The 23,608-nt window shown below is 42.5% G+C and overlaps 2 protein-coding genes across 9 annotated transcripts in view; both read left to right on the top strand.

The window, feature by feature from the left end:
- LOC108413752 (UDP-glucuronosyltransferase-like) overlaps positions 1-2,554 on the top strand; it is an 80,437-nt gene extending 77,883 nt beyond the window's left edge. For 6 of the 7 annotated variants that reach the window (XM_037539294.1, XM_037539295.1, XM_037539293.1 and 3 more), the window contains one exon: positions 1,583-2,554. In XM_037539294.1, the coding sequence (XP_037395191.1) occupies positions 1,583-1,862 (280 nt within the window). In that variant the 3' untranslated portion in view covers positions 1,863-2,554. The remainder of the gene's footprint in view (positions 1-1,582) is intronic. The other variant, XM_017686406.2, reaches the window with a different exon arrangement.
- Positions 2,555-6,796: 4,242 nt separating this feature from the next.
- Positions 6,797-22,850, top strand: prmt2 (protein arginine methyltransferase 2). 2 transcript variants are annotated; one of them, XM_017686408.2, is made up of 9 exons: positions 6,797-6,975; positions 9,481-9,657; positions 10,868-11,029; positions 12,132-12,296; positions 12,722-12,897; positions 15,411-15,540; positions 18,446-18,582; positions 20,272-20,443; positions 22,352-22,850. In XM_017686408.2, the coding sequence occupies exons 1-9, from the start codon at positions 6,892-6,894 to the stop codon at positions 22,382-22,384; spliced, it is 1,236 nt and encodes a 411-aa protein (XP_017541897.1). In that variant the 5' UTR covers positions 6,797-6,891; the 3' UTR covers positions 22,385-22,850. The 2 variants fall into 2 exon arrangements, with proteins under 2 accessions (XP_017541897.1, XP_017541898.1); XM_017686409.2 differs by lacking the exon at positions 6,797-6,975 and adding an exon at positions 9,150-9,400.
- The last annotated feature ends 758 nt before the right edge of the window (positions 22,851-23,608 follow it).

The raw sequence follows: 23,608 nt of genomic DNA, 5'->3' as shown, positions 1-23,608 counted from the left end.
GATGGATGGATTGACTGATGGAGGGATGGATGGATGGGTTGATGGATGGATGGATGGGTTGATGAATGGATGGGTTGGTGGATGGATGGATGGATGGATGGATGGATTGGTTGATGGCTGGATGGATTGGTTGATGGGTGGATGGATGGATGGATTAGTTGATGGGTGGGTGGATGGATGGATTGGTTGATGGAGGGATGGATTGACTGATGGATGGAGGGATGGATGGATGGATGGATTAGTTGATGGGTGGGTGGATGGATGGATTGGTTGATGGAGGGATGGATTGACTGATGGATGGAGGGATGGATGGATGGATGGATGGATTGGTTGATGGGTGGATGGAGGGATGGACTGGTTGATGGATGGATGGATTGGTTGATGGGTGGATGGATGGAGGGATGGATGGATGGATTGGTTGATGGGTGGATGGAGGGATGGACTGGTTGATGGCTGGATGGATTGGTTGATGGGTGGATGAATGGATGAGTTGGTTGATGGGTGGATGGATGGATGGATCGGTTTATCGAGGGATGGATGGATGGATTGGTTCATTGATTGGTTCATTGATTCATCAGTTCATTCTTTCTTTTAAGCCAGACAGTGGATCAGGACTGATATAGAACTTTCCATGCATCTTGAAGCCATGTGTGTTGTTTTTTGAAGTCACCCAGACTGATAGCTACGGTGACGGATGCAATCTACTGGGGATTCCCCATTGACAGCGAGCCTAGTAGAAAACGCCGGGAGGTCACTGTTAGCTTTAGGGTTGTTTTATTTGGCCTTAAAGTAAAAGTACCATTTCCAGAAAACTAGACGTACAGAAGCCCAAAAATCTGCTTAATTAGTAATAGAACTGCTTTGGATCTTCTTAGTCCATCCAACATCTGTCAGCACAGGAACTGAAGATTGTTAGACTGTTAGAGGTTCTTCTCTGTTTGGGTCCTTAAATAAAATGCGAAAGCTCCCAGCCCGCCTTAAACCGGAGATCCATTTATTTATTTATTTATTTTTAGTTTCTGCATAGCTTAGTGTGTAACATGTAATCAGAGAGATTCAGAGGGTTTGGTGTGAAACGGTTCAGACGTCTTTACAGTGGTGGAACCAGGCATCGCCATGACTACAACACAAATATAGACACTTTATTTACCATCCAGAACCACCAGAGAACCTACACGAGTCTTCTGAGCTCATATGGAATGTTGATGATGGAAAACCATGGAAAATCTGGAATAATGAGTTTTCTTTGGGGACTATTTTGCCGCACAGCGCCCTGCATGTCTCCCTCCACCATGAATGGAGTTGAAGTTCTCTAAACTCTCATAAAACAGCGTCTCAGTCATCAGGCAGTGAATTCAGAACCAGTTCATGTAGGAACTTTTTGTGAGGAGCTTTTAGAGGGACGCCTGGTTCCTACCACAACCACTGGGAACAGCTCTGACCCGGTGAGGTTTGGTCATTTCACACCAAACCACTCTGAACGAGTCTGTTTCCATCTTAAAGACTAAATTATGCGGACAGCTTGAAATAAAACTTTCTGTGCTCCCTCTGATTAAACCTCTCCCTTCTTATCTCTCCACAGCTACAAAGAGAAGATGATGAAGCTGTCTGCCATCCACAGGGACCGACCCATCGAGCCGCTGGACCTGGCCGTGTTCTGGACCGAGTTTGTGATGAGGCATAAAGGAGCGGATCACCTGCGGCCGGCCGCTCACGACCTGAACTGGGTTCAGTACCACAGCCTGGACGTCATCGGGTTCCTCCTGCTCATTCTCGTGACTGTCATGTTCGTGACCTTCAAGAGTTGCATGTTCTGTTTCAGGAGGTGTTTGAGGAAGAGTCAGAAGAAGAAGAATGAGTGAAAGGAGATCAGTGAGTGAATCAGGTTACCAGGGCTTTTTTCAGTGTTTCTGTAGGAATTCTCGGTTAGTAGTGCTGTATAAGGTGGACTGCAGTATCTCTTAGACACTTGAACATGTTCCACTACCTCCTTCAGGCACTGCTGGCTGTAGACGCGTCACAGCGTCGTAGGTCGTTTTAGTTTTTTGTTTGTTTTTGAATTTTTAGATCTTGACCAATCGGTAATGGTCTTATCATAAGGTTTTATTTGATGACTGCATGATTTGATGTGCTATGATCTGTACTATGATCCTGAAGATGCTCATTTAGTATGATTTTAGTATAAAATAGATTGTATCAGATTTGAACTTGGGGAAAATGGAAGGGCAAGCATTCCTATTTTATTTAATTTTTTTCTGGTTTTACTGTTTCAAAGATCAGGATATCTTCTAAATGTAGTTTTTAGGGTTTAGGGTTTTATTTTGGGCTGGGCGAATTCGTAGAATCTAGGTTTGTATCAAGTTTGTACATTTCAATGTTTATAGAAATAACAGAAAATAAAAGACAATAATTTTTCTACATTTTTGTTTCACGACCACGTGTGAATTAGAGCATTTTCAGAGTATATATATGCTTCAGAAATGGTTCACCTAGATAGCTGGCTCTGTTCTGACTGTTCTCTGTTCATGTGCAAAAATAAAATGCTTATTTTTCACTTTTGTGTATTAATTTGTGTGTTATTTGACCTGAACAAGGTGCTTGAAGTTTATCAGTTACTAAATTCAGTTTGACCAACATTGAATTCTAAAAGAATCTGATGCTTTATCTTGTGAACTTCAGTGTTTCATGAGGCTAGAGGCACCAACTCCTCCAGTTTTTAATCCAGACCTTTTTGGCCGTTCTTCCATGATATACAACCATAAATACGCTCAGAACAGCGCTGCCAGGATCCTGATGAGAGTGCGTAAATATGAACACATCACACCCGTCCTCTGTTCTCTTCACTGGCTTCCCATCTCTGCCAGGATTGAATACAAGGTTCCCCTCCTCACCCACCAGTGCATTTACAGCAATGCCCCTATGTATCTGAAAGAACTCCTCACCCCACTGATTTCATCACGATCCCTTTGTTCTATGAACACAAATCGCCCCCCCCCCAGAACTGAACTCCGCACCATGGGGGACCGGGCCTTCTGTTCTGCCGCTCCTCGCTTATGGAATGCTCTCCCTGACCATCTGAGGGCGCCACAGTCGAGTGAGAGTTTTAAAAAAGGACTTAAACCCCTTGATCTTCCTATGGAGTGTAAAGATGTTTTCATAGTAGTTCTTTCATTTTATAGCTTTGCTTCTACTGCACAGATTTGCTGCAAATGTAAAGTGTGTTACAAATAAAATTTATTTTTATTATAATAATCTCTCTTGCAATTTGCACTTAATGTTATTTTCAGTAGGAGACAGTTCTGGACCGCAGGCAGGGCAGTCTGGCTCCCACATTCTCTGATTATTTAGCCATGCTGTAACACATGCAGAATGTTTCTTGGTGTTGTCATGTTTAAATAAGCATGTCAGCCCTGAAGAAGACGGCGTCTAGAAGGCAGCATGTCCTTCACAGTGCAAGTTACCCATTCCATGGGTACTATTACCCCCACATACCAAGACAGATGCTGCATTTTGAACTTTACGTTGGTAACAGTCTGGAAGGTCCAGAGAACACAACGTCCATTATTTCTATACACAGACCACGATACACGTCTCCAATGAGCATCAGCCCAATTCAGATGAGCTTGAGCCCAGAGAAGTCGGCAGTGTTTCTGGACCTTGTTTATATATGACTCCTGCTGAGCGTAGTGTAGTGTGAATTTGCATTTGTGGAACGGACGGCGTTTATTGACAGCAGTTTGTCAAAGTATTCCCGAGCCCATGTGTTCTCTAAGCGGTCAGAGGTCATGGGCATTCAGTTGTGGTTCTCTGGATTCAGTGAATCTTTGATGTTATTATGCACTGTAGAGGGTGAAATACCTGGAATCCTTGCAATTGCAGTTGCAAAAGGAATGTGATTTTGAAGATGTTCGATTATTCACAGATACATTTTTGGCAAATTTTTGAGCCTCAACCCATCCTCACCCATGAAGGAATCCGCCTCTTCGGAACTTCGGAGCTTTTTGGAACGTGTTGCAGACGTCAGTTTGAGAATGAGCATGAATTTACAAAAACAACAACGTTGATGAGAGAGAGCATTAAATATCTTGTCCTTGTAGTACTTTTAGTTTAAATACAGGTTAAAGTAGCTTCATCACTTTTTTAAAACGTGGTTCTGAGTCTGGGAAGAAAGTTACTTAACAGTTACAATATTGTCTAAAAGTTTGACACAACTGTGTTTAATATTATAAAATTGAGTTTTCAGCTAAAAAGAAGAAATCGTTTTAAAAGCCTTGACCGTCTAAACGAAAAGGAAATATACTTCCATATATGTCTTTACAATAATCCTGAGCTTTCTGTTTATAACCGTTTATGTTGTAACTCCTCACCGTCCATATGGGACATAAAACAGTATCTCATGGGCAAAACTCCAGATAATAAATATCCTTACAAAGTAAATATCTCAGCTTTTTAAATTTATCTATAATTCTTTATTTTTTATGAAGGATAGAGTTTAAATTTTTTATCTTATGTTTATGTTTAGTTCTAATATATCGCTGCTGTCAGAAACAAAACCTCATATCTCCATTTTTGTCATTTTTCAGTTTTTGAGATAATCTGAAAAAACCTGTTGTTCTTTACATTGTGTGTGAATTTCATGACGGATTGACCAAAAGAAACGGCCCAAAACGACTTCGGAAGACATCTGGTTCCATTGACTTACATTAAAACTACAGTAGGTTTTTTCCTTCTCCTGTAAAGTTTCCATTTCGGAGATATGAGGTTTTGTTCAGACAGTGTCGACATGTATGTGTGACTTTATATGTACATATTAAAAACTGCCACTGTTACATATAGAATTCATTCTATGTGCATATATTGGCATATGCTGTACTTTTAACATGAGCAAATGCATATATTTTATTTCCGGAGAAGTGAAAGAGGACGATCCGGTGCTCCTTCTAAAGTGCTGATTAAGGTCTAGAAAAAGCATCGATGGAATTTTATTCCAATTTTTTTATGAAATATAGTCGGAAGATCTCAGTGAGAATAACGCATTGCTTGTGATTTAGTGTTTAAATGTTTTGTGCTTCACAATTTATAGTTTCATGTCATTTTAAAGTTCTAGATTGTGATCATTCCACGACGAAAGCTTTACGCAATAAATCGATCGATCAGAAAGATTATCAGATTATGTTATTTATAATAACAGTCACAGCGCTGGTTTTAGTCGAGGTGCTAAAGTCTCCTCATTTAAACAGCTGGTGGCATCCTGTAGAAATAAAAATAATGTGTGGCCACGCCTTATTAACGCATGGGAACAAGATCACGCTTTACTAAGTCGTGGCCACATGTTAGGATCTCATCCCCACGCTTTACTAAGTCGTGGCCACGACTTCATCATCTCATCCCACGCCTTACTAAGTCATGGCCACGTGTTAGGATCTCATCCCCACGCTTTACTAAGTCGTGGCCACGACTTAATCATCTCATCCCATGCCTTACTAAGTCATGGCCACATGTTAGGATCTCATCCCCATGCTTTACTAAGTCGTGGCCACGACTTAATCATCTCATCCCACGCCTTACTAAGTCATGGCCACATGTTAGGATCTCATCCCCACGCTTTACTAAGTCGTGGCCACGACTTAATCATCTCATCCCATGCCTTACTAAGTCATGGCCACATGTTAGGATCTCATCCCCACGCTTTACTAAGTCATGGCCACAACTTAATCATCTCATCCCACGCCTTACTAAGTCATGGCCACATGTTAGGATCTCACCCCCATGCCTTACTAAGTCATGGCCACATGTTAGGATCTCATCCCTACACTTTACTAAGTCGTGGCCACAACTCAGTAAGGTGTGGGAATGAGATGATTAAGTCATGGCCACACATTAGTTTTATTTATACAGGATGTCCCCAGCGGGGCTCTGCAGGATTCCTCTGTAGCTTGAACATATATTCTGGAGTCGAGTCAGGTTTTCTCCTGTTACGCGTTTATGGATGTCAGGCCTGGATTCTGAGTGTGGATTTTATCCTCTCATATTAAAACATTGAACGTCATGTTGCGCTGTATGAATTTAAACACACGCCAGCAGGCGGGAACGCAGAGGACATACGGCCGTTAGTGCTCTGTTTTAATATGTACATGTACGTCACACATGCCAATGAGTTTTCAGCTGAATCTGCAGGAATTATTATTATTGATAATCACGGGTTCTTTTTTCTTCAAGGGTTCTTTAGTAAATGTAATAGTTCTACTCAGAACCACCAGTTCAATACACTCTTTAAAGAGATGGTTCTTCGAGGGTTCTTTAGTAAAGATGGTTCTGTGCAGACCTAAAGAACTGGTTGCATGCTTAAACATTTTTCATGTGGTGAAATTGTTTCTTCAGGCTTTGTCGTATATAGTTTTACAGAACACAGAGAACCACCGAGGCATGCACATGGTTCTATACAGAAGCCGTGGCTCTGAATCGAACCACTGCCTTTACAAAAGAACTACGGCACCCCGCTGGTGACATCCTTTATAAATACAAATAAAAATGCGTGGCCACGACTTAGTAAGCCGCAAACTCATTCCCACACCTAACTAAGTCATGGCCACGACTTAATCATCTCATTCCCACGCCTTACTAGGTCGTGGCCACGCCTTATTAACGTGTGGGAACGCGATCCTGGTGTTCTAATTTCTACAGGATGTCACCAGCGGGCCTCCGTACTGTTGGTCGTGTTGACTGTCCTCTGATTGTGGATGTTCTCTTACGCTATTCTGTGCTCTGTGCTGCAGTACCGCTTGTTGGCCGCAGGTGGCAGTAAAGAGCGAAGCAGCACCGTGTCCTGCTTTCGGTTTCCGTGGGCTGTTTTCGTTCGTCAGTGTTTGTTTGTTTGTTTGTTTGTTGGAGATGATTGAAGATGAACTCGCGGACAGTAAAAGCCCGGAGGAGTTTGTAGGATCAGAAGATTTCACAGCCAGCGGCGCGCAGCAGGTCCGTTCACCCGACGCTAGCCTACTGTTAGGTACCTGCTCGAACTCCACGGTCCACCTTAAATGCTGCGGGGGTTATACTGTGGTGCCTGAGACGCTACAATGGACCTGCCTCACCATTTAAGGTGGAACGGGGAATTCGAGAAGAAAGCTGGCGAATCCGCTCAAAATAATGGTTTAATCCGTTTAATCTGCGTCGCCGATGAACTACAAACGGCGCATTAACAGCTTTACCCGCCGTCGCGTCCACAGGATGTGAAAAACAGACGTTGTTCGTCTTTTGAGAGGCGGTTCAGGTCAGATTGCGCTGCCCCTTATGTTGCTAACCGTCATCTGAATCGCGATGTTGGCGTTTACAGTACCTGAAATCGAGGTCTGCGATACACAGATTGAGCCCCCACCCATTTTTCAAATAATCTACATAATTCAGCGTGTAAGGTGTAAACGGAGTCAGAGCTGCTCACAGTGGTGGTGATAGGAACCAGACGTCCCCCTCTAAAAGCTCCTCACAGTGGTGGTGATGGGAACCAGACGTCCCCCTCTAAAAGCTCCTCACAGTGGTGGTGATGGGAACCAGACGTCCCCCTCTAAAAGCTCCTCACAGTGGTGGTGATGGGAACCAGACGTCCCCCTCTAAAAGCTCCTCACAGTGGTGGTGATGGGAACCAGACGTCCCCCTCTAAAAGCTCCTCACAGTGGTGGTGATGGGAACCAGACGTCCCTCTAAAAGCTCCTCTCAGAAAGTTCCTACATGAACTGGTTCTGAATTCACTGCCTGGCTGAGATATTGATTTATGATAGCTTTGTGGTAAAGTTTTGGCTTAAAATGTAAAAAAAATGGAAAACCCCATTTCAACAAAGTTGGGATGCTGTGCAAAATGTAAATGAAAGCAAAATGGAATGATGTTCAAACGGTTTAAACCGTGTATTTATTTGGAAATGGCACAAAGACAACATATCAAATGTTAAAATTTTATTTGATTATTTTATTTATATATGCGTATTTTGAATTTTATGGCAGCAACATGTTCCAAAAAAGTTGGCACAGGAGGAACGAAAGGCTGGAAAAGTTGTGTAATGCTAAAAAAACACACCTGGTGGTTGATTGACAGCAGGTCAGTAACATGACTTGGTATAAAGTGGAAGTGGAAAAGTGTCCGGCGGTCCGACGGATCAACGTCTGAAATTCTTTAGGAAATCATGGACACTGTGTCCTCCGGGCTAAAGACCCCTCAGCTTGTTATCAGTGCTCAGTTCTAAAGCCAGTATTCATGATGGTTTAGGGGGCATTAGTGCTCATGGCCTGGGTGATGTGCTCATCTGTGAAGGCGCCATTAAAGCTGAATGGTATAAACATGTTTTATCAACATCTGCTGCCGTCCAGACGACGTCTTTTTCAGGGAAGGCCTTGATTATTTCAGCGAGACGATGTCAAACCACATTCTGCATGTATTACAGCAGCACTGCTCCGTATTAGAAGAGTCTGGGCGCTAAACTGACCTGCCTGCAGTCCAGACCGGTCACCACTGAGAACATTTGGCTGATTATGAAATGAAAAATATGACCAATCAGCCCCTGAAACTGATGATCAGCTGAAATCCTGAATCAAACCAGAACAGAAAACATTTCACTGTCAGAGCTGCAGCAGCGTCTCCTCAGTTCCCAAACACTGACAGAGCTGTTAAAGAAGAGGAGATGGACTCAGCGGAAAACAGACCCGTCCCAACTTTTTAGGAACATGTTGTTGGCATCAAATTCAAAATCGGCAAATATTTTTAAAAAAACAATGAAATTTCTCAGTTTCAATGTTTAATATGTGTCTTTGTAGTGTTTTCAAATGATTATAGGGTGTAAATGATTTGCACATCATTACATTTTGTTTTTATATTTTGCACAGCGTCCCAACTTTTTTGGAAATGTGGTTGTATTTTAAAAGGAAAAAAAAAAGTTTTACACAGTATAACCTGTGTAGGTTTGGGGCAGTCGTGGGCTGGAGGTCAGGGAACCGGCCTTGTGACCGGAAGGTCGCCGGTTCGATCCCCAGAGCCGACAGTCCATGACTGAGGTGTCCTTGAGCAAGACACCTAACCCCCAACTGCTCCCCGGGTGCTGTGGATAGGGCTGCCCACCGCTCTGGGCGTGTGCTCACTGCCCCCTAGTGTGTGTGTGTTCACTAGTGTGTATGTGGTGTTTCACTTCACGGACTCGGTTAAAGGCGGAGGTGGAATTTCCCCGCTGTGGGACGAAATAAGGGTCAGTTAATCTAAACCTTTACATACCTACCGTATAAACATTGTTCAGGACACTACACACAACATACAGGTTAAGGAAGAGTTCAGCCTGAGCTGCAGTGTTTAAAGCCGTCCCAGTAGAGGGGCGACTGTTACTGCAGCACAGAGGGACAAACCCCCATGAAGACCCCTCAGTTGACCCCTTTAGTCCTGTAAATGCTGCTTATGTATTGATGTGTGTGATGTGTTGTCTCAGATGTGGTCTGTCCTCTCAGCTCAGTTTTTCAGCTGGAGAGAAGATCTTGGTCCATGACCGGAGCTGTGCTGACTGGTGGTGGGCAGAGGTGGGGGGCTGTTATGGGTACGTGCCCTCCAGCTACCTGCACCAAGCAGCTGCTGAAGTGGAGGACGCCTGGCAAGATGAGGAGTATTTCGGGAGTTATGGAACTTTGGTAAGTGTTCCACTACACACATCCTGCAGCAAATATTAGCGTTAAAAAGAAGTTTGGAGAAGTTGATATTCCTCCAACACGTGGAGAAATGCTGGAGCTGTGAGACTAATGTGGCTAACAGGCGATTAGTCTAAATCATCAAGTGCAGCTCAGAGTGTTCATCATTTCCGCATAGTTAAACAGTGATGATGTAAACAGAGCCGTTCAGGGCGGTTTGGTGTGAAACGCTCGGTTCTAGATAAACTGACCGAGTCAGAACTGTTCACAGTGGTGGTGATAGGAACCAGACGTCCCTCTAAAAGCTCCTCACAGTGGTGGTGATGGGAACCAGACGTCCCCCTCTAAAAGCTCCTCACAGAAAGTTCCTACATGAACTGGTTCTGAATTCACTGCCTGATGACTGAGACGCTGTTTTATGAGAGTTTAGAGAACTTCAACTCCATTCATGGTGGAGGGAGACATGCAGGGCGCTGTGCGGCAAAATAGTCCCCAAAGAAAACTCATTATTCCAGATTTTCCACTGTTTTCCATCATCAGCATTCCAGAGTCTTGCTTAAAGTGAGTCAGAACGCATTTTTCTTGGTTAACATGTCGTATGTCTGAGTGAAACAGGCTGCTCAGGTGGAAAAAAGCTGTAGGCCAGACATGAATTTGTTCTTCAGGATGTGAGGGGATTGAGTAAAGCGGCCGTTCCGAACCAAACGTGGAGTCAAACTCCGACGGGATGCTCCGACAGGAAACAAGCCGAAAGAAAGAAAAAATAAGAGGAAGCCGTCAAACGACTGTCAAAAACTGAAATACTATAGCAGTTTGATTTCTAGTTTTTGTAGTTTGTGGAAAGCAGTTCATTATTTGTTAAAAACCTCATTTTAATATGTATTTATTTTATTTTATTTATTTTAGCATCAACATTGCTCTCACTTTTCTTACCCTTTCACCTCAAAAACAAGAGAAAAAGACTTTAGAAAAAAATTAAGGTTAAATAAATTTGTGTACATGCATAATTACCTAAAGTTTGAGAGAGTGTGTGTGTGTGTGTCTGTGTGTGTGTGTGTGTGTGTGTGTGTGTGTGTGTGTGTGTGAGTGACCCTTCTCACCCTCGCAGCAGCAGTGCTGCTATTTCTGCTACAACTGAACCGTTCAGATTATCCAGACTGACCCTCAGAGCACCGTCATCAGAAGGTTCCTCCTTCTTGTTTCCTGCTGTTAGAGACTTCACCTGGAGATGCTGTCCGACAGGCCGCGCACAGAGACGTACAGGCAGGTTATCGTGAACAACAGCGCCTTCCTGAGGGGAAAAGTGGTGATGGATCTGGGGTGCGGCACCGGCATCATCAGCCTGTTCTGTGGCCGCCTGGCTCAGCCTGCAGCGGTAAGTACCAGCAGAGGAGATACGGCAGAACTTCGCTGCACATTTATATGGACCGTTCTGCTGGACTGTGGTCTCAGAGAAAACAATGCCATACTCAGATCTTAGATGTTTGCAGTGATTGTGTTCTGATCTGTTTAAACCCAAGACATTAATAGAGACAGTAAGGAACTAAATACAATCATCACTTACAGGGAGGGGTTATGACCAGTGGACTCTTATAAAGCCTGGATTGCTTTTTGAATGAAACAGGGCAGCCAGTTACAACAAAGGTCACACACACACACACACACACACACACACATATCACTGCTGTCGGAAGAAAACCTCATATCTCCATTTTTGTTGTTGCCTGTTGTTGTTTACATTGTGTGTAAATTTCATGATGAAAGGACCAAAAGAAATGGCCTAAAATGACTGGGAAAGACGTCCGGTTCCATTGACCTACATTGAAAAGAAAGGATGTTTTTCCCTTCTCCTGTAAAGTTAATGAGGTTTTGTTCCGACAGCAGCGATATATATATGTGTGTGTGTGTGTGTGTGTGTGTGTGTATATATATATCTCGCTGCTGTCGGAACAAAACCTTGTATCTCCATTTTTGTCGTTTTTCATTTTTTGGCATCATTTGAAAATGCCTGTTGCTGTTTATATTGTTCATAAATTTCATGATAAATTGACCGAAGGAAATGGCCTAAAATGACTTGCAAAGACGTCTGGTTCCATTGACCTACATTGAAAGTAAAGTATGTTTTCCCTTCTCCTGTAAAGTTTTGGAGATATGAGGTTTTGTTCCGACAGCAGCGAGATATATATATATATACATATATATATATATATATATATGTATATATATATATATATATATATATATATATATATATATATATATATATATGTATATATAATCAGTCCTAAATGTAGGGCTGATATATACACAGTAACAGTAACACCAACACCCTGTTTAATTCTGAGAGATAGAGAGAGGCAGGAAAATGGTCGTTTTTGGTACTTAAAACCACGGAAATGTCGTGCGCAGGCCTCGGGGACCCGTCAGTGTAGTTCGTGAGCGTCTGCTCTGAGGTGCTTTACTCCGTGTTGCTGTAGGTGTACGCTGTGGAAGCGAGCGCCGTGGCTGAACACACAGAGAAGCTGGTCAAGCTGAACGGCTGTGAGGGAGTGGTCACCGTCTTTAAGTCCAGAGCAGAAGAGCTGACGCTGCCTTCGAAGGTGGACGTGCTGGTCTCAGAGTGGATGGGAAACTGTCTCCTGGTGAGTCCACCTCCTCGTTTCTACGCTCACTGTCCACTTTATCAGCTCCACTGACCGTATAGCTGCACTCTGTAGCTCTACAGTTACAGACTGGAGTCCATCTGTTTCTCTGATACTCTGTTACCCTGTTCTTCAGTGGTCAGGACCCCCATGGACCCTCACAGAGCAGGTGCTGTTTGGGTGGTGGATCGTTCTCAGCACTGCAGTAACACTGACGTGGTGGCGGTGGTGTGTGAGTGTGTGTTGCGCTGGTGTGAGTGGATCAGACACAGCAGTGCTGCTGGAGTTGAACGCTCTTTGAGGAGTGTGTAAGGCTCTCAGTAGATGATGTCCAGGGCAGAACAGCATGTGATCAGCAGTAAAGCTGGATGAACAGTTGGCTCCTGTTCTCCTGATTGAAGTCATCATGTTCTGTTGCTCTGCAGTTTGAGTTCATGGTGGAGTCGGTGCTGTGTGTCCGGGACCGCTGGCTGAAGGACGGAGGGAGGATGTGGCCCTCGTCTGCCTCTCTGAGTCTGGTGCCCTGCCAGGCTCACGATGACTACACACAGAAAATGGAATTCTGGGAGGATCTCTACGGCCTGGACTTCAGCTGCCTGCAGTAAGAACCGGTTATTCTGTTAATTTTATTTATTTATTTATTGTAGTAATTTATTCTGTGTCCACTCACTGTTTATTTTCTTTAAAGAAAATTGATGTTTATGAACCCAGAATAAAAGGGCTTGACTCACTGATCCTCATTTAGTATATTAAAGATTTTACTTATTCTATATTTACACTACTGAACTAATGTACTAATGAATATCAGCTTACATCACTATGTCAAAATAGTGCCGGGGTTTCACTGGGCAATTTATTAGGTACACTAATAAACAACGTTCCTCAGAGATTCTGGTTGGTTATTTGAGTTCCTGCCTCCTTTCTATCATCTGGAACCAGTCTGCCCATTCTCCTCTGACCTCTCACATCAACAAGGCATTTTCGTCCACACAACTGACCGCTCACTGGATGTTTCCTCTTTTTCGGACCGTTCTCTGTAAACCCTAGAGATGGTTGTGTGTGAAAATCCCAGCAGATCAGCAGTTTCTGAAATACTCAGACCAGCCCGTCTGGCACCAACAACCACGCCACGTTCAAAGCCCCTTAAATCCCCTTTCTTCCCCGTTCTGATGCTCGGTCTGCACTTCAGCAAGTCGTCTTGACCACCTCTATAGGCCTAAATGCAGTGAGCTGCGGCCGTGTGATTGGCTGATTGGCTATTTGTGTTAACAAGCAGCTGTACCTAATAAAGTGGCCGGTGAGTGTATGTCCTTGAATCACAATTTTAATAAAGGTTTGAAAAAATCATCTACTTAGGAATCTACTGTACCTAATAAAGTGGAAAGTACGCTATTTTGACGTCACTCAAAATCTTGAGAAACTAAGTCACTATATTGACATAATGAAAATGAGGAATGGAGCAATGATGAAAAAACGTCATCGTTTTGAGACGAGATGAAATACTATAGCTAGAAAACGTTACTAATGTCGGGACTCTGAGCGGTTCGGCCTTCGCCCCCCCCCCTCCCCTTTGTACTGACGCAGTACAAAGCATCTCTTTTTATACCCTACTCTGGGCTGAGCTTATCACCCCCTTTATCATACGACCTTGAATCACTTTCGGGTCCCATTATGTCTTGGTTTAACTTCTGGACACCCTTATTTCCAATCTTAACATAAATTTTAAAAAACGTTTCTCAGGCTTGTCCTATCAAGTCCTCCTGTCCTCCCAAGGCCGCTGTTTCAGGCAGGTCCTTATTAATTTGGCTCAAAGACCAGTTTTTGCCAGTCCTTATCGTCTAGTCTCATTAATAACGACCAGCTTGTCTTCGTCTTTTCGCTGTAATGTTTCTCAGCCCTCCCAAACTCTAAAACCCTCTGCCTGTGCCTGGGTCAAGAGTTCATGTCCCATTCATACAACGTTAGGCCTGTTTTCTCCTGAGGAGGCTTGTCTGCCTCCGCCATGTAACTTCAACTTTATTTCAATAATTCCTAAGTAGATGATTTTTTCAAACCTTTATTAAAATTGTGATTCAAGGACACACACTCACCGGCCACTTTATTAGGTACAGTTCAGCTGCTTGTTAACACAAATAGCTAATCAGCCAATCACACGGCTGCAACTCACTGCATTCAGGCGTGTAGAGGTGGTCAAGACGACTTGCTGAAGTGCAGACCGAGCATCAGAACGGGGAAGAAAGGGGATTTAAGGGGCTTTGAACGTGGCGTGGTTGTTGGTGCCAGACGGGCTGGTCTGAGTATTTCAGAAACTGCTGATCTGCTGGGATTTTCACACAGAACCATCTCTAGGGTTCACAGAGAACAGTCCGAAAAAGAGGAAATATCCAGTGAGCGGTCAGTTGTGTGACGAAAATGCCTTGTTGATGTGAGAGGTCAGAGGAGAACGGGCAGACTGGTTCCAGATGATAGAAAGGCAACAGGAACTCAAATAACCAACCAGAATCTCTGAGGAACGTTTCCAACACCTTGTTGAAAGTCTGACACGAAGAATTAAGACAGTTCTGAAGGAAAAAGGGGGTCCAGCCTTTTACTAGCAAGGGGTACCTAATAAAGTGGCCGGTGAGTCACAATAATAACTTATTTCAGATTAACAGCTTGTTTTTTTCATCAAGGTAATTTTCTATTTTCTCTCATTTTTAGTTACTATGTCAAAATAATGTCTTATGTTCTCTCGGTGTTTCCTCATCTCAAAATGCTGACATAACTTTTAAAATATTGAGTTGTTTGCACGTTACTTGAGATAATAAGTCAGGAGAAGGACAGAGATGGGAGTGGTCTTGTCTCTTAGTTCTGTGTTAGTGTGTAGAGAGTTGCTCAGTGTGAGGCTGTTATCCTGTCAGAGTGAGAGTCCCGGGTTCCTTCCACACTTTTAGCCTGCAGTGTAACTGAACTGATGTACTTTGGGACATAAACATCTTATCCTGTCACACCAAATCATACAACCCTAAACCAGCCAGTTCAGCTGTAAGATCTAACGCTGCGTAAGTAGCCGTGCGGCGGGACGCGCCGTTACAGCGCCGCAGTGAAGCCGTGGTGGGGTGTGTTTTGTTTCAGGCCGGTTGCGCAGGAGGAATTCTTCGCTAAGCCCAAATTCAGCCACGAGCTCGACCCGGAGGACTGTCTCTCCACCCCCTGTGATGTCATCACTCTCGACATGCACACAGTTCGCGTGTCAGACCTCGAGGTGAGGACAGTCTTTATCGCACGGAGTTGGCAGTTTAAGCTTTAAGGGAACGGTTCTGCAGAGGTTCCACTCTGAAGTACATCAGCAAGACGTTTAGCGTCCAGATGTCTCTTCATTTTAGTGAAGAGCTGTAAAAAACACTCTATGCCCTGCAGGGTACAGCTCGACTCACGACAGACAGACAGACAGACAGACAGACAGACAGATAGATAGATACAGACAGAGAGAGAGACAGACAGACAGACAGACAGACAGACAGATAGATAGATACAGACAGAGAGACAGACAGACAGACAGACAGATAGATAGATACAGACAGAGAGACAGACAGACAGACAAACAGACAGAGAGACAGACAGACAGACAAACAGACAGACAGAGAGACAGACAGACAGACAAACAGACAGACAGAGAGACAGACAGACATACAGACAGACAGACAGAGAGACAGACAGACAGATAGACACAGACAGACAGACAGATAGACACAGACAGACAGACAGAGAGATAGACAGACAGACACAGACAGAGAGACAGACAGACACAGACAGAGAGATAGACAGACAGACAGACAGACACAGACAGAGAGATAGACAGACAGACACAGACAGAGAGATAGACAGACAGACAGACACAGACAGACAGAGAGATAGACAGACAGACAGACACAGACAGACAGAGAGATAGATAGATAGACAGACAGACAGACAGACAGATAGATAGATAGATAGATAGATAGATAGACACAGACAGAGATAGACAGACAGACAGATAGATAGATAGATAGATAGACAGACAGATAGATAGATAGATAGATAGACAGACAGACAGACAGACAGACAGATAGATAGATAGACACATAGACAGACACATAGACAGACAGACAGACAGATAGATAGATAGACACATAGACAGACACATAGACAGACAGACAGACAGATAGATAGATAGACACATAGACAGACACATAGACAGACAGACAGACAGATAGATAGATAGACACATAGACAGACACATAGACAGACAGACAGACAGATAGATAGATAGACACATAGACAGACAGACAGACAGACAGATAGACAGACAGACACATAGATAGACAGACAGATAGATAGACAGACAGACAGATAGATAGATAGATAGATAGATAGATAGATAGATAGATAGACAGACACAGACAAAGACAGACAGACGGATAGATAGACAGACAGATAGATAGACCGATAGACAGACAGACCGATAGACACAGACAGACCGATAGACAGACTGATAGATAGACAGACAGACAGACAGATAGGTAGACACACAAATAGATAGATAGATAGATAGATAGATAGATAGATAGATAGATAGATAGATAGATAGACAGATAGACAGATAGATAGATAAAATTACTCCTTTAAAAAATTATTTACTTAATTACAGAATAAACGACAGAGAAAAATATAATTAAAGCAAAAACTGCAGAATGAAAAACCCCGGGCTCTGTTTGCAATACCACACCACAACACTAGATGGCAATAATGGCAAGAGCGCCACCTCCTCTCTGGGGCCTCAGATTGGTACCACAGGAGAGGTAAGCGCCAGGACTGAGGTCTGCGTACAGACCCTTCTCACCTCCAGTGGTACCAGTAATAAAACCCGGTGCCAGGCAGGTCTGCCGAGTGGAAACCCGATAAGGGTGAATGGAGTTCAGCCGGGACACCATGCAGCGGAAACTGGGATCAGAGGAGCCACATCTTCTGTGGTTCCTTTTCATAAATAACTGTTTACTGCGAATTTTAAAGCTGAAGATGCATTTTTAAAAACGGAACCAAATCTCAGATGTGCTCTGGCATCCACAAGCCTGCATGATATGCATATGCAGATGTTTGAACGTCCCAGTCCAGGGACATTTAGCTGATTTTCCAGGTGAAAACAAGTGAAAGCGTCCTCTATAGAGAAAACACTCAAACGCGTCATTGCTTCTGCACGTTTTAGTGCACAGTCTCTATTAGTTTGATGGGTTTAACATAGAAAAAACATAGAAAAGGCTGAGTTTAACATAAAAAACCAAAACTTTAAAACCAATAACCGTGTGTTAAAATATGCAGCTGCCCAGTGTTGAGCTACACAGTGAAGCTTTGCTCATGCGTTAAACCACTTCATCAAGCCTGCAGCACTTTATTGAAGACCTGGATGCAGTTTGAGTTGGTTGAGAGAACTTTTGGGCACAAACTCCCAGAAAGGTTCTAGTGTTTGTAAACAACGTTAGGCTCACATCTCACCAAACGTGGGCACCAAACACGTCCTGGCCAGTCGACCATTAAATGGAAAACTGTGATGTGTTTTTTTTGCCAAGCTATTACCTGAGATGCAGTGACAGCAGTGTCCAGTGATGTTTCATTGATTTTGTAAGTGAAAAGAAGTGAACACGCCTTCTGCATTTTAGTGCCAGATTTCTGTTTATTTGCTGAGTTTAACATAGTAACTAGCTGATTTTAGCAAAAGATTGATAAAACGTGAATTTTAAATGTGCTGTGACTTTTTGCACAGGCCACGTTTTATTTTAAGTATGTTAAATTAAGTAAACAAACAGTAGTCGTGCATTAAAATGTGCTGGAGTGTGTTCTCTATAGAGAATGTGTTCATTTATTCACAACGTCAACAGTATGAAAATTACCCAGGGGTGCGCAAACCTTTGCGTACGACTGTAACGTAAGCAGTCAAAACTGGCCGGTTATGATTGAAAAGGTTTGAGACTCTGAATTAAAGTCAGGTTTGTACATCTGAGAAAACTGCACTGTTTTGAAACCTGGACATGCACTAGATTCATGTGTTTATGGGTTCATTTAAAAATCAGACACAGGAAAGGAAAAGGAAAGGTACCCTTGTAAAAGCCTGACTGTTGTATGTTGTGCTGTAGAAGCTGAGAGGAGAGTTCCGGTTCCCTGTTGAGAAGTCTGGGACGCTGCATGGTTTCACCGCCTGGTTCAGCACTTTTTTCCAAAGTTTACACGAAGGTGGCTCAACACTACAGCTCAATACAGGACCAAACTCTGAGTACGTCACCCAGGGACTTTTATTATGTTATTATTAAAGGGGAAAACTGGACTTTTTATTCAAGCAGATGATGATATGCGCCACGTTTCCGTTGGTGTGTAGTAGTTTACTCAGTAAAACCATCAACATCACCAAAAGAAGGTCTACAACAAACCATAGTCTCTCATTTCATCCAGTCACACTGGCAGAAGTGCATTTCTGGGAAGACCTGTGAAAATGTGGGGAGGCCAATTTGCTAGATACAATTTCCAAACGCGCTAATGTCCCACAGTGTCAGAACGTCAGGGGTCAGCCTGTTCCTGACCGCAATGCCGTCATCGTCCTACCTACTTAAACACTATGGTGCTACAAAACAATAGCAATCATCTGGAACACTGGATTGACAAACACAACCAGCACAAGCCAAATACAGCAGGTGATGCCACAAAGCAGCTTTACAGGAAAAAAGTCTTTACAGAAGAAAAGAGCAGTACCCTTCAGCCTAAAGCGTCCATCTGCTCACCACAGACATGCTCGCTCTGTGAGGTGAAATATAGACAGGAATTTACAAAGACCTAAAAACTCAAACCTGATCATCGAGGGCAAAGCGATATTGCCGTAGTGTGCATGAAAAACGTTTATGGTATGTTCACGTTTTATCTTTATATCTTTAATGCGTTGGAATAGTTGTAGATGTCGGCTTTGACATTTGCGCAAAGCCCATGTCTGCTTTTGTAGTAACGGTTCTTTTTCTACTAAATTTGCAGAAAACTGAGGTAGACCAGTTTTTTGAATGCTTGTTTGTTTTTTTGGATTTGGACAGGTAGAAAACGACATACTGTATGGGACAAAATCTCAATTCTAAGCATCCCCAGTTACATCTTCAGCTTCAAATTCCTAACACTGGTGCGCTGACAACAAACCGAAGGCTTGAGACAGTGGCAGATAACAACAGTTGCTGCGCAGTCACTGGAGGGCTGAGAAAAGGAGATAAAGTCACAGAAAACAAATCACATTTTATTATCATAATATTATGATTTTATTATCTTTATATTATATCATTCTCAAATTCATCGTATAGGCCTGTGATCAGTGTGGGTGCACTCAAAGTTCTTGTAAGGGAATTTAGCAAAGGAAAGAGTAAATAGAACCACGAGCACTCAAAGAACCCCTTTTGCATGAATAAACGGTTCTTTGCAACACGAAAGTGTTCTTTGGATTGATGGAGAATGTGCTAGAACAGTTTTGAAAAGGATTGTGATAGGAGCTTGGAACCGTAGCAGAACCCTTTTCGGTGCTATACAAAACCGTATACAGCACATTCTCCATCAATCTGAAGTTTTACCAGGCAGAGAAACGTTTAAAATGTTCTGGCACATTTCATACATAAAGGGAATTGGATGTGCTTTACATAAATAGCATAGAATAGTGTAAATGATTAGATTTAGTGAAAAAAGAGCATAAATGATGTAAAAAGTTTGTCTAAATTTCTGCGTAAATGAAATAAAAAGGTTAAACTGAATTTGAACTTTCACTTCGAGCCTAGAATTGCATGTGTGAGGGAGAAATTTAGACTCAAACTTACGGACACATCGGTTTAATTTTGCTGCTGACCTGCTTCAGCAGGTTCTGAGGTCCAGGCCTGGTCTCAGAGGAAGTTCTGATGCTTTAACCTTCAATATATGTGTAAATAATAAACTCTGTCTTCAGGCCAACCCACTGGAAGCAGACTCTGTTCATGTTGGACGCACCGATCCCGGTTGAGGAAGGGGACTGTGTGGGCGGAGCCATCGTCCTGCACAGAAACCCTGTATGGAGGCGGCACATGGCCATCACCATAGAGTGGAGTATAAAAAGCAGAACCGCGGCTGCGTTCTCTGAGGTAACTGTTCAGTTTCTTTAGACGAAAATAAAACTGCTCGGATTAGACAAACATTCCGCTTTAAAGCGGTTCATGAGGAGTTGGTTCTGTAATCAAGAATTATTGCTGGTAATTTGTCAAACATGATTTTTAGGCATGTAGACATCGATGAAACCAGGGGGCGGCGACATGCGGCTCTTTAACTGCCCTGTTGCGGCTCCACAGCTGAATCAGATCAGTAGGTAATAATAAAATAATCCTCCTCTACAGTAAAATAAAGCTCTGCTGATCCTTCAACACAGTTTAACAGTAAATGGTCTTAAATGCTGGAGTTAATGTAGAACTGCTGATTCACCCTTTAACCCTGAAGATCAGCGCAGACGGCTGGTCACCATAGCAACACAGACAACAGTCTCGCCCAGCTAGTAGCTACGAAACGGCAAAGAGAGAGATTTAAGACGGACATCGATAATCTGGAGACGAATGGACTTATTAGTGTTTATAATCAGTCCAGCTGGTTTCCTGATACGTTTAATCTCCAACGAGAAACTGAAACACTAAAAGGCGCAAGGCTTCTCGTTCATCAGCTTCATGTTCTAATTGTCCCGTTCCACCTTAAATGGTGCAGCAGTTACATTCTGGCGCCTCAGGTACAATTTAAGTTGGAACAGGAAAATTCGAACAAGAACAGGTGAGAAAAGCAGCTTTAGCTGAGCTAAAGCTTTGAGCAAAATAAGTCTGTTTTCATTTATATTATATTGTTTAGCCTGTAATAGAACATATTTACAACCAAGATGGTAAAATGGACATACAATGTGGCTATGATTAACCAATTAATAATAAATGCATGTTATTTAAAGTGGTTACAAATAATGAAATAATAATTAATAATTATTAAAGTATAATTAAAACGAATTCATAATTATAAATGATTAAACATTGATAATTGTACTGTATTTGGTTGAAGATTTAAAACACAGGAAGCTTTGTTCAGTCAGAGCTGATCAAATGATGATGTGAGGTTGAACAGAGAGCAGGTGGGTGTGGCACTAGGTCATACTCTGTAGTCTAGCTAGCCCTGAAATAACCAAGGCCCCGTCCACAGCTGTCCAGATATATTTGAGAACAGTTTTTCTTTGTGTTTTGGCCTCGTGTCCGCACTGAGATGTTTTTGGAAAGTTTTTGAAAACTCTGTCCAGGGTGGAAACTGAAACTTAAGAGCGTTAAAAACGCTCCGATAACGCCGGTCACTTGCGCGTGTCTGTAGACGTTAGACCTCTGTCCGAAATGTGACGGTCGACGGTGTTGATTCTGTGAGCGTAATGAATTGGGGAGGATTATGGAGGTGAGGACGTTTATGATTTAGCTTTTTCACTGGGAATGTCAGAACAACATAGCCTGTCCTTTACAAGGTCGGCTGCAAATGTTAAAAATATTCTGAAGACTAGATGATTATAAACCGAAGCCGGAGTCAAATCAGTCCTACGTCTTTACCTGGAATGAGGTGAAAAGCTGGAATCAGGACTGTGTGGCTGTTTGAGAGACGATGGTGGAAGCATGGCAGCAGAAATAAACCCACAGCAGGCGGCAGGTTTTCTTTTGCTTTATTAAGCTTTTATTTTCTGGCAGAAGTCGGACTTTGAATCTGTGAGAAACGTGTGTTTGTGGCGCAGCCCGTTTCGTTAGAAAGTCTCTGCTTTAGCGTGGAGCTCTCATGCAAGCGTTTTGGCGTTCTCGTGTGGACGTAGAGACTTTCAAAACTCTGCTGGTGTGGATGAAGATTTTTTTTTTTTTTAAAAAGGTGAAAAACGTGTGTTTAGAAGTAGCGGATAATGTGTGAAGGAGGCCTCAGGCTGCTGATTATAAATATATAAATGCTTTATTTTCTGTGACTGTGCCTTGATTTTGTCAATGTTTATGTTCAAACAGGTGAAATCTAAGCGCTTCCCCATGTGGAGGTGACCCTCAGCTGCCCGGTCAGAGAGAAACCTACAGCTCCAGTGTTTTACAGGTTTCATCTCCATAACGTCCAGGATGGTGACTGATTCTGGTTAATGTTGAAGTACAGAGGACTCGGTTTACACTGATTTACAAGAAACACGACCTGCCAGCATCATGACACGACCAAGTAAAGTGTTTGACTATTACTGATTATTAATTCATTATTTTAATCATGAATTATTTTTAATTATTCATTATTTTCAGTTACTTACTATTGTCTAATTTTTGTAGTCGATTTGTAAAAATTGAGAAATGAACATGCTTATACTTTATAAGATCTGTATAGAAGTCTTTCCATTCTTTTATATCGCCAGTTTTTTTACATAGGTATGAACTAATGTGTCTACAAAGAGGGATGTTTTATTTATTATGGTTTTCAGTTCCATTTACTTTTGATCACTACATAAAGCTTCTTTATTAAAGCCTGTTCTTGTCTGGTTTATTTTAATGTGACTCCTTTCTTTGAGTGTTTGAAATACAATTGTAAAAAGTTATTTGATGTATTTTCTCTTTTTGAAGCGCAGGTCATGGTTTTTCACAGTTTGAATTCAGGTGTTCAGTCATCTAATCTATATTAATTACTCTGTGTATATTCTCCCTGCATGTCTACCGTTGTGTTATTGGGATCCAGGCTGAACTGATAAACCACAACACAAAACCGCATCACGGTGAGGATAAAAACATGTAAAATGAATAAAAACAAATTTCAGCGTAAGAATATGATGTGATAGAAAAATATCTTCATTTGAAGATAACGGATACAAAATGAAGAGTCAATCAACAGAAACCAACAAAACTGCTAAGAATGCTGAAAGATTTTAGGGCGCAAGACTCTTCATCTGTGGGAACTATTGGAATGAACTGATTTTACCTAGATTTACCTCAATAATAAAGGCAGTATACAAGAAATAATGTGTTACTAGACGTGCAACAGTTAATTTAACAGAGTAGAGCAAAACAATATATATATAAAATACATACACTATATTTCCAAAAGTCCTCACTCACTCATCCAAATCACTGAATTCAGGAGTTCCAGTCTCTTCCATGGCCACAGGTGTATAAAGCCGAGCCCCTCGGCCTGCAGACTGCTTCTACAGACATTAGTGAAAGAATGGGTCGCTCTCAGGAGCTCAGTGAATTCCAGCGTGGTGCCGTGATCGGACGCCACCTGTGCAGCAAGTC

Source organism: Pygocentrus nattereri, chromosome 6, assembly GCF_015220715.1.
Source record: "Pygocentrus nattereri isolate fPygNat1 chromosome 6, fPygNat1.pri, whole genome shotgun sequence".
Lineage (NCBI taxonomy): Eukaryota > Metazoa > Chordata > Actinopteri > Characiformes > Serrasalmidae > Pygocentrus > Pygocentrus nattereri.
The sequence above is the reverse complement of the archived record's forward strand: the minus strand, read 5'-3'. Positions and strand labels throughout refer to the sequence as shown.